An 11881-nucleotide genomic window follows, 5' to 3' on the forward strand; every position below is an offset into this window, starting at 1 on the left:
CCAACTCCTCCTGTTCAGCTTCTTCTTGCTCTCTTCTACCTGGGAGCCTGGCAGGAATGCCACGTTCAGTTGGTATCTGTGGGGATTTTGTGTCTGAGAAATCACTCACTTTGGTAATGAAAAACACAGTTCAGGAAATAGTAACATAAATGACATTTTAAAAAAAAAATTGGTTCGGCGATAATTATCCTCTCCACACGCCTCACAGTTCAAAAAGATGAAAGTTAGTTTCAGTGCTTTTAAGATTCCCAAGGATCCTCAGAATTAATTCCTTACAGACTCTCTTTGTGAAAGGTTTTCAATAGATGCAATATTAGTCAAATGATACTTCAGTAAAAGAAAAGGGGAAAGCTGACAGAAATTCTCAGCACCCTTGGATGCCAGAGTGAAGGTGACGCGAGAGAGGTTCATCCTGTAATAGTTGTATTAAAGGGTGTGGGGGAAATACAGGACGTATAGAAACATGCAGAAAAAGCTGCGACATGTCATGTCTGCTGTGCTTTCCACCACTCCAAGTCCCTCCTCTTTGATCGGCATGTGTTTTCTGTTTTTAAACGTGTTTCCACTATAGGAATTTTTATTAATACATCACATTTTTACATTCTATTAGGTAAATATATGCACAATAAATTTTCTAATCACTCGCTGCTAAATGTTTTACGGCTTTGGGTCCAATGTGTATATACATACATAGATGGCTTTTGGGTTTTCCTTATAAATGGTTTTCTGACCAGGTCTTCTTAAATGATTCTCCTTAAATAGTACATATCATGTCTATAAATGACACTTTCACGAACAGCATGGGTTTTGCATACTCCCCATCATTACCCTCTCCTCTCTGTTGGTACCATTCTGCTCCTCAAATAGGCCTCCCTCCGCTTTCTGGGAAAGTTCTGAAGGAAAACATACAGCATCTATTTCACTTAACATGAGATATCCAAGCTTTGTTCTTTTTTTCTGCAAATGATACAATTTATTTTTCTTTATAGCTGAGTAACACTCCATGGTGTATATACATTTTCTTTTCATTTGTTGATGGATACTTAGGCTGATTGCATAACTTGGCTGTCCTGGATAGTGCAGCAGTATGCACAGGCAGGTGGATAGCTCTATCATATGTTGGCTTTGACTTCTTCAGACATGTGCCCAGGACTGGTAGAGCCTGGATAACATTGTAGGTCTGGTTTTAATGAGGAACTTCTATACCAGTTTCGTAGTAGCTACAGTAAAGAATACTCAAGAGTCCTTGCCAGCTTTTATTGTTTCTTGATGACAGGGGTACTTTAACTGGCGTAGATGGACATCTCAGTGTAGTGCTGGTATGATTTCTCAGATGGCTATTTTTTTTAATCTATCTATTGGCTATTTGTTTAGAGAAGTAGTTCATGTACCTATTTGGTGACTCAGTACACATGGCTAGGCTGCTTTTATCTTCACTAATGTGCCTGTTGCACCATGTGAGAATACCCATGAAGCCTTATAAACCTTCCCTTCTAACCTTTGCAAATTTGAGAGATAGAGTTTGATATGTTAGAACAGTGTGATGTTTAACACTATGTATTATAAACTCAGTTTTAAAATTCATGAGATAGCCCGGTCTGCTGTCTCCTGTCTGTAATTCCAGCACCTGAAGCGCAAGGATAATAAATTCAAGCCCAGTTTGTTCATGGTCAGTGTGAACTACATGACTAGGTTGCCTCAAAACCAAACACTCAAAATACACGAGGCAGACAAACAGTGAAGCATTCGGTGATAGAAGCAGGTGAAAGCCTTGTGCCATCACTTTTGAATTACATCAACAATGGTCTAAATGTGTAAAACTTCATGGCATGACACTGTAAACTCTGAGAACAGGGTAGGAAACAGTCTTGTACCACCTTTGGGCAGTTTATATTATTAGGGTGAAGCATTAAAGTTTATCTTGCCCTGTAGAGACCTTCATTTCCTCAGCATGGATCAGGACCCTCCATCAACTGCATCACAAGGCCTTCATCTGTCAAAGCATTTTAGACCATAGCCAGAGATGTCCCTGTTTTTTTTTTTTTTTTTTTTTTTTTCTAAAGTAAAATATTTTAACTTTTTTCCATATCTACCTAAAATTCTCTTGCATTGTTAATATATCAAAACTGCAACATCATAATAGAATATCATAGTAGAAAAGAATGACCTAGCAATTCCTGAGTTTTACAAGGAATGGTATTTTTAATTTACTTTTTCTCTTTTCTTAGCCATGGATGTACAGGCATTTGAAAGGCTTTTGGGACCTTGCATGGAGATTATGAAGAGGAACATTGCCACCTACGAAGAACAGTTAGTTGCGCTGTTTGGAACAAACATGGATATTGTTGAGCCCACTGCATGAAGCAAAAGTATGGAGAAGACAGACCATTAGTGAGACAGTTACATAGTAGTGGTTAGTCCACTGAGAATGTGTTTGTGTAGATGCCAAGCATTTTCTGTGATTTCAGGTTTTTCCTTTTTTAAACAACAACAACAAAAACATTTACAATATATCAGTAAACAGTAGTGATTTAATAGTCAGTAGGCTTTAACATCACTTTCTAACGGATAGTTCATAAATTAACATAATCATAAAAATGACTTCCATAAAATTTACTGAAAGGTTTATCCACATGGTTATAATATATTGAAAGCATACATGTTTAAGAAGATAATCAAAAGATGTACTCATAGGTCGATCTGTGTGTTTGGATGATTCAAATATCGTATTAGTGACTATGCCCCTTTAAGAGGGAAGCTGGCAGCGGCTCATGCACTCTGTCGTATCACATTCTTTTTATAACTCGTCAGACAGTAAAATGTCAGTCATTTCATTTTCTACCTTTTCTGCTTGATAAGTTGTGTGTTAGCCTTGGCCTATTGGTAAAACGGTGTGAAAACCATATGCAATTTTTAAATTTTTTATATTTTTGCAATAAAGTACGTTTCAACTTCTTTGACAAATGTCAGTCAGCAGCCTGGGTCATTGAGTGGCTTTTGAGTCCTGGCCATTTAGTTGTTAGATGACTGGGCAGAGTCTTTCAGGATGACAGACCCCACCTGGCATCTTTCATTATCAGCTCTGTATCATCACTGCTTCCCAGTTTCCATTTAGCAACATCCTGTACTCTCTATAAATTGCATTTTGATGTTTAACATCACAAAGGTTGTAATTTCTTTCAAGGCAATTTAATCTTAATCTGACTTTTTTTTTTTTTGTCCTCTAAAAGTCCTGAATTTTACATTTAGAAAAAGGAAATGTTTCCCATCACTATCAGAAGGCATCTGGGCTTCTTACCCACATGCCCACAGAATATGGCTTTGCTCCATACAGTCCGAGTGCTGCAGCCCTGTGCATGTGTCTCTGCCCACGGTCCTCTGCTCTTCCTTGTCCTGAGCACCAACTAGCAAGCTCATTGATCAGCAGCCAATCAAGTGTGTTTTGTCTTTTCCAACCTTCAAAAACTCTACTGCAACGGTGGAAATAAGTTTGTATATGAGCAAAGCCGTACATAATGATTAATGGAATTTCTGGCCTTGTCCTTAGCTTAAAGGTCAACTCAGAGTTAAAAGTACAAAGTACGAAATTTTCTTTGGTCAACAAGATACTTATTTTTATGCCAAATATGAATTGTTATATACAACCAAAGCAATCATACTTTTACATAATTTTTAGGCCCCATGACCAAATGTCTAGAGACATTAATTCCCACGAGCTATTCACGTTTGAATGAGTAACTGTATTCTGGGAAACATGTTTCTGAGGAACAGAGGTATCTATGTATGTTAAATTCATCTATGGCTGTCACAATCTAATAAGAGACCGTTTATAGTCCTCCTTGTACATGAAAACGTGGCTACAAGGTTAGATGGATGATATATAAAGAAGAAGTTAAAGTATGTTATGCTCTTAGCTATACTTTTAGCCATGTTTTGAAATATTAGTAGTTTTGCAAAATCTTTCTGTAGGAAAAAGAGCTCTCTCCACATGAAGGTAACATGTTTTCTATTTCAGAGTTCAGAAGCCATGTGTTTAAACAAGGAAACAATTCCAAAAACAGAAAACAAGAAAAAAAGCCACCAAATGCCTGGCCCATCCTTCTGTGTTCTTTACTCCACTTTTCCGAGCTCTCTTGTGTGCATTGCAGAGGCTGATTGTTGATGTTCATGGAACAGGAAGCAAATGCCTGTTGTTACAGGAACCCAGCCAAGGCTATAAATGCAGCTATGTTATTTTCAGTATTGTTGGTTATATTTAAAATTTCCTTATAATAAAGCACACTTTTATAATAAATGTTCCATACATTATTTTCATCTTTATTATGGCTTGTCTGGTGTATAAATGCAACAAAAAAAACAGGAGCTACGGTTCATGGAAGCTGTAACCTCATAGCATTCAGCAGTAAGAAAGTACAGTTCTGCACTACTATGGGGCTGTGTAAGATTTTACTTGTTAAGTTTTTAACTATTGTGGTATGTCGCACATTATTTTGGCCAAATATGACTAACTGGTAAATTTATGTGGAAAGCTTTTCAGTTAAAACACCTCGTTTGCCTTGTAGGTGCCGTAATTAAATCCATAGTTAGGAGTCTTACTGTTTGGGAATTCATTGATGAAGCTTTTGTTCAAAGATGGCACCTCTTAAGTACACATGTGTGGCTAAGGAGAGTATTAGGCAGTCTTAGAGAACAAGATTCTTCATTTTGTTTTAAATGTTTAGAAAGGTATGTGTGTCTCCTGCTTATCAGTCTGAATTTGGGTTTAGCACCTATGTTTTAACAAAACTATTACCTGCAGTAGAGGTTGGATAAATATATTTGGGATCCTGTTCACATTGGCATCCAAAACACATAACATGTTTTGTGTGGAGGCTGCAGAGAAATGAGGACTTGGGATTTTACTGAGATATGTGAGGAATTGTTTTCATTTTCAAAGAATACTTAATGCAGATAACTTTTTCAAGAAGTGTTATGGTGAGTAGATAGCTTTCTGTGGTCTTCAAACACCATGCAAGTTTGAAGGCATTGCGCTGGGGCTTCGTTAAGCAGCTAACAAGGGACTTCTCATAGATTAAAACACTAGCATTCCAGAGAGGAGTAGGGATGCTGGCTTTTAAAGTTTATAGTGGTGTGTGGTGCAGACTAGTGAAGAGGAAGAATTTAGACAGCTTCACCTGTTCCAGAATAATTTTACAGGCAGCAAAACTAAATAATTAGAAACATAGTTGTATTCACAACTATTTGAAAACAGTAATACTCAGGCAGTGGCAGCTCACACCTTTAATCCCAGCACTGGGGAGGCAGAGGCAGGCAGATCTCTGAGGTTAAAGCCAGCCTGGTCTACAGAGTGAGTTCCAGGAGAACCAGGCCACATAGAGAAACCCTGACTTGAAAAAAACAAAAACAACAAACAAAAAACCCAACCAAACACACAAAAAAAAACCCAACCCAAAACAAAACCCCTAATATAAATAAATCTTATCATTGTAATTCATGAATTGTGAAAATGTAAGCAGTCTAATATATCCTCTTTTCAGAGGACCCTTTGTATCCAACAATAAGATTATCTCTGTTCAGATGCACACCAAGGAGAATCCATGACTTTACCAAGACGTCAATGGCAGAACTCAGAATTGAGATTTCATCTTTTCTTGTTAAAATCTTGGCCTGTGATCCAATTAATGTCAGTTATAAGCCTAGTCTTATTTAACAGTCAATTTTGCAAGGAAAAATTTTTAGTAACGTGGGTCTTTATTTTTTTGTATATTGGTAAATTTACAAACTTAAAAAAATCCCTAAAATTCTTTAATAAGTATCTGTATATGGTAATGTGATGATCTATTTATAGAATTTATTGTTTATATTAAAATGAAGTGCCACCTACTTGAAGATTTAACTATAGCCTGAATCTTAACATTCTCCCAGACATAAACATTACAATACAAAGTGGTATGTGGATGTATATGGAATATACACATAAGTGTACCCACATTTACACTTATTTTGCAAGCACCAATTATAATTGTTTCATGGTAGCATGTTAGCACATTTTTTTACTCTTAGCTGGAAAAACCAAAAATGACTCCCATGTACAAGGAAAAGTTAGAGAACAAGTAAAATGAGGCTTGGCTGTTTTCTCCTCCATTTGCCACTCGTTATTAGACGAACTGGGAATACAGCAAGTAGAACCACCCATGGGGAATGGAACACAGATGCCTTCCTGGAGTCCCAATCTTCTCGATGATTTCCCCAAAGGGTTGTTTGTAGATTTACCCATTTCCTTATAAAGGAGGAGAGGAAAAATACTTGGGAGTCCTCCATTAAATGGTGTAGGGATGAAGGAATAGTGGTCCTAACCAGCCTAAGATCCCTCTAAATAAAATTTAAAATGTGTGTGTGTGTGTGTGTGTGTGTTGGGGGGGGGGGGTTGGTGAGATGGCCTGAATTTAATCCCTAGCTCTCACAGGAAGGAGATAACCAGTCTCCTGAAAGTTGTTTTCTAACCTTCATGCATGTAACATGTAAAACACAAAAGTATGCACAGACTGATCAAGCTTTGGACAAACAAGAACAGTGGATACTCAGCTAGTAAGTTCTCCACCCTGCCTTGTCGGCAACCACCCTGATAGAGAAACCGAAATTGTCTCTATTACCTAATTTTGACTTCTATAGACTTGCCTTGCTGTGAAGCCTCAAGTGGCCTGGAACTCAGGGTCCTCTTGCCTCAGCCTCCAGAATGGCTGGGTTATGGGCTTTACCCTGCCTGGCCTTCTTTTTCTTTCTTTCTTTTTTTTTCCTATGGTGTTGGGGATCTACCCAGGGCAAGAACTTTACCACTGAGTTTCATTTCCAGACTGTAACATTGTATATTTCCTGTGAAAAGCCTTACAAGAATCCTTGAGTAATTTAGTTGAAATATTGAATGAAGTTACTTTTTTAAAAAGATTGATTTTATATATACACGGGAAGAGGTAATCAGATCCCATGGTCACAGGATGGTCGTGAGCCACCATGTGGTTGCTGGGAATTGAACTTAGGGTCACCAGAAGACCAGCCAGTGCTCTTAATCAGGGAGCTGTCTGTTCAGCCCAATGATGTGTATATATGTATGTGTATGTGTATGTATGTATGTATACACACACACATATATACTGCATCAGTGTTTCGCCTGTGTGTATATATCTGGGTGAGGGTGTTGGATCCCTGGAACTGGAGAACTGGAGTTACAGACAGTTGTGAGCTGCCATGTGTGTGCTGAGAATTGAACCCAAGTCCTCTGGAAGATCAGCCGATGCTCTTAACTGCTGAGCCATCTCTCCAGCCCCAGATGAAGTTACTTATAATTTGTTCATTTTCTATTTCTGTCTTAACTGGACACCAACCCATGTCTTACTGTTCAACAAGAGAATCAACTGCACAACCCTGGAACGTAAGCTGCCTCTTGTAGGCCAGCATTCAGTCAGTATAAATGTGCCTTCTTTTACATGACTGTGTGCTTGAAATGTGAACAAATCATTTTTCTTTTCTTTTTTTCATACCTTTTTTTCTCACCCCCCCCCCCGCCCTCTTGAGTCAGTCTGAGTTGCCCAGGCTGTTCTTGCACTCTTGGCTTCAGGCCATCTCTTGATCTCACCCCCCAGCAGGTAGGACTACAGGCAAGTGCCACTATTCTCCATTACAGATGACAATGTCCAGAGTGGCATATTTAATTATCTTAAGATCAGTGTCCATTATAAGGATGTTTCCCCTTCATAGCTGTTCTTTAGAGCGCCACTAGAATATTGTCAACACCAAAACTACAGTGCATGATGATGATCTATGTAACTTGGTGCTGAGGTGTGAGAGTGAGGTACATATTCTGTTTGCATTATTGACATGGTGAAGGAGACAAAAATGGTATTTAACACAGCTGGAAGCTGTTCAAGTCCAGTATCTTATCTGAAATGCCTGGGACCAGAATTATTTATGGTTTCTGATCTTTTTGGAATTTGGAGTATTTTTCATAGGTTAGCCACCAAGCACAGATAATTTGAAGATGTGAGATCTGGAAAATGCTGCAACCTAGAAAAAATGTTTGATACGTAAATGATGCTTAAAGTTTCAGACTCCACAGCACCTAGGCTTTCTTGGTTAGCGCTGCTTAACCTGTACCGGCTACACAGAAGCAGCATATGGCTGAACGCATATAGCAAGTGTTTTAAAATGTTCAAAACAGCACGTAACTTACGGGATACATTAGTAAAGCCATGCTGCTTGTTTCCCTTATCATTCACTTTCCACCAGACACCTACTTCCTTGCCTATTTGCCAGGCCAAAAGACAGTTACAGGGATGGAGAGCAGCAGCCGTGAAGTGACTGAGGGAGGGCACATTGTTAAGAAAAGGATTAGTTTATTAGCATAGTGTTAGGAAAGCTGTGAACACAGAAACTATTCCTATGGCTTTGAAGGGTCTTTATGAAATGCAGTTATCCACAGAATGAAGTACTTTTCGCTAGCAAGGAAAAATGTATACTGAACCTCCAAACAAATGTCAAGACTATTGTAAGAACTTTGTGTCAAGTAGGCCAGAAAACAAGAATTCTCCATTCTAGGAAATTAAAAGACCTAAGAATTGTCTTTACAGCTTGAGTTTATAAACCAGATGTGAGATGAAACAGATTTATTGACTACTCTCATTTCATTTATACCAAATTGGGCAAGTCTTTAAGAACTGTTTGAGAACAATGATAGCCAGAAGTAGCAACCTTCATTTTCTGAGGGTCCTCACCCATCTTTATCGACTTGTCACCTTTTAAAGCCCAAAGGAAAATGAATATATACAAAGGTTATAGGTTCTCTATAATCAAATTTCTTGCCACCATTGCAAGCTTGTCATCTAAATTCAAACCCAACCTTTCCCCTACTAACAGGACCGAAATCTCTCCCATATCCTGTATTTAATTGGGGAAATGAGTAATCTCAGTTATCCCAACAAGAAACCCAACAATCATCCTTGCTTCAACTTCTGTTGATTCTTCTTCCTGATAGGGCTTGCTTTATGGTCACCTGAACAAAATCTAAACTTCTAGTTGCATCATCAAAGATTTGAAGCATGTTGTGACTCAGCTCCAAAATGACGCTCATTATCTTCTAGGCATTTCCACAAGTTACATGGATACTTTGAACTAAGTTAATTATAAAATGAACCTGTTTTCAAACAGTAAGATAATATGGGGAGCTATTTGTGTGAATTTAAATATTCTACTAAAAAGCTATCTGAAACTTTGGTGACAGTATTTTGAACTCTCATGGTTTGGTCTCAGTTTTAGTATTTGTTGAACCTTTTGATAACTAGATGAGTGGTTTCATAAATATTCAAGTAGATGCCATGGGCTTTCTCTTCTGGTTTTGTTTAGTAATTGTTCTAGAGATGGTGAGATCCAGGGATATTGCCTAATTTCACTTGTAAATAGATAAAAAATAAATTCTCAATAGTGTTTCTCTAATTTTTAAACTATTTTTAAACCATCTTAACAAACTAAAACTTGTTTAAAACAAAATTTCAAACTTTTGTTATTTTGATTTGAGTTTTTTTCATATTTTAGCATAGATTTTATACATGTGTACAATACACACAGTAACCAAGAGGAGGCATTATGTTTTGTTTTGTTTTGTTTTTTATTGTTAATCTTAGCCTGAAAATGTCTGAAGAACAAGATTTTCTAAGATCTTATTGATCTTTGTTCTGGCTTTTGAGCTGGCTGCTTTTATTGGTTAACTAAGAACTAAATGATCATGTTAAATATGCATAAGGCACTAAGGTGTTCATTTAGTTCCCCAAGGAAGTCAAAAGGATTAAATACCTGCTACAAGGTGTGTTGTGTTGGGGGAGGGGAATTCTAATAATTGTATTTATCTCTGATTAAAGTATCTGAATCTAACGTATTTAATGACATGGACATAAGATAAAGTATGACAGATGTTTTAAATCTTTGTATTGTTTTCAGTAGAGGGGGTTGATAAATAGTATTAAATACACGAATAAATGAGAAAGATCTACAAATTTAGCAAGGGGTTAGACTTCATAATTAGTGTGCAATACCTTTATCTGAAGTCAAATTTATTCTTCCCATGCAGGTAACTTACAGCTTTAAAACAAACACAAACAAACAAACAAAAATCCCACTATGGATTTCAAACCTAGAAGTGTGGTTTTTTCATTCTCGCCCCCACCCCTTTCTTCTCCTAACACTCAGGGGAAGTGGGTGTCAGAGCTTACATACTCAAGAGGGACAGATAAATCGGTGGCTCAAACTTTTCAAGATTTTCAGTTTTGGAAAATACAACTTTTTAGTTTCGAGAACATATAAATATCACTGGCACTAAACTTAAAAATGTTAAGTATGTATATTCTAAGGATAGAGTTTACTATTTTATTTGGGTTAAGAAATTAATATTGGGCCGGGCGGTGGCGGCGCACGCCTTTAACCCCAGCACTTGGGAGGCAGAGGCAGGCAGAGGCAGGCAGATTTCTGAGTTCGAGGCCAGCCTGGTCTACAGAGTGAGTGCCAGGACAGCCAGGGCTACACAGAGAAACCCTGTCTCAAAAAAAAACAAAAAACAAAACAAAAAAAATAAATAAAAATAAAAATTAATATTGGTGTTTCTGTTTTTAAGTTATGGATCTTGATGGCATTCCACTAAAGAAAAAGTACAGCAAATGGAAATGACTGAAACACTGTCATGCTTTTGGGACTTAGTCTACAGCATCTGAAAGTTGTAAGTTAGAGTGTTGTTGTTGTTGTTGTTATTATTATTATTATTACTTAGCGGGGGAATTAGGCATGGGGGGCGTTCCTCTGGATTATTTTGAGGAAAACAATGCTTGATTGCTATTTGTGAACAGAATATCAATCCCTCCTCACTTTTGTGGGCTATTTTACAAATAGTTTCCACTTTGAGGTAAAAAACAGAACTCAAGGGAATTTGAAACCTTGTTTTAATCATATACAAGTAATCTTTTGTTTACTGACTTTGTTATGTAGCTTTCAGGCACATTTAAAAATTCAAGAAATGTGGGCAGTTTTAAAGAAGGATGACTTCGAGCTCTTCCCTAAATCGACTTTAGCAGAAGAATTCTTACTCCTTTCCTTCGATTCTCAGCCACATTTCTAATAATCGAAAGAAACAAAACCTAATTCACAGCTTACATGATTAAGCACTTCAGGTTCAAAGAAAAAAGCCTCAATAAGGCCTACAGTAATGCTTATAATGTGAATAGTAAACATGCCAATTACAGACTAGCTGCACCCAGATGCTATGAGCAACCTCCTTTAAAATGAAATAACTAAAGCAGAAAAGTCACTCCCCACTTTTGGTCAGTGCCTTAGAAAAATCAGGAGGAACTTCTAGTAGAAACAGAGTGGAAAGACAGTTTTCTTTCTGAACGCTTCGGAAGGGAGAGACACAGTTAAAATATTCACCAAAGACACAAGTAATCTAACAACTAAGTTCGGACCATACAGTCTACCTACAACCCCTCTGTGTGAACTTAAAGAAAATGTAGGCCAATATGGAAACATCTCTTCAAATGCCTCAAATTCAAAGCAATCGTTCAGTGCCCCTAACAGCTGTGGAAAATCTCGAGCCTGATATTGTCTCATTCTTAAACCCTACAGAACACCGCACTTGGCTGTTTCTCAACGAATCCTAGTAAATCTTTTACATTGGTAAATCTTCCCCAGTTGTCGTTGGCGTATTGAGTCAAGGGTTGGTTGAGGAAAAGAATCTATCTAGCTCATCAGCTGCGGGAGGCAGTACTGAATCAACCTTTGTAATCTCCAACATGCCTGGGCCGTGATTTGTAAGTGATCATGTCCCTGGCGAGCCTGCACTGCTTCC

The 11881-nt window shown here is 37.7% G+C and overlaps 1 protein-coding gene across 2 annotated transcripts in view; it reads left to right on the forward strand.

Moving 5' to 3' along the window:
- Prkar2b (protein kinase cAMP-dependent type II regulatory subunit beta) overlaps positions 1–4116 on the forward strand; it is a 94535-nt gene extending 90419 nt beyond the window's left edge. The window contains exons 11-12 of one of the 2 annotated variants that reach the window (XM_034514364.2): positions 2229–2369; positions 4016–4116. In XM_034514364.2, the coding sequence (XP_034370255.1) occupies positions 2229–2362 (134 nt within the window). In that variant the 3' untranslated portion in view covers positions 2363–2369; positions 4016–4116. Of the gene's footprint in view, positions 1–2228; positions 2514–4015 lie in introns of those variants that run through there. The other variant, XM_034514362.2, reaches the window with a different exon arrangement.
- Positions 4117–11881: the final 7765 nt, after the last annotated feature.

This window comes from Arvicanthis niloticus, chromosome 11 (assembly GCF_011762505.2).
Source record: "Arvicanthis niloticus isolate mArvNil1 chromosome 11, mArvNil1.pat.X, whole genome shotgun sequence".
Taxonomy (NCBI): Eukaryota; Metazoa; Chordata; class Mammalia; order Rodentia; family Muridae; genus Arvicanthis; species Arvicanthis niloticus.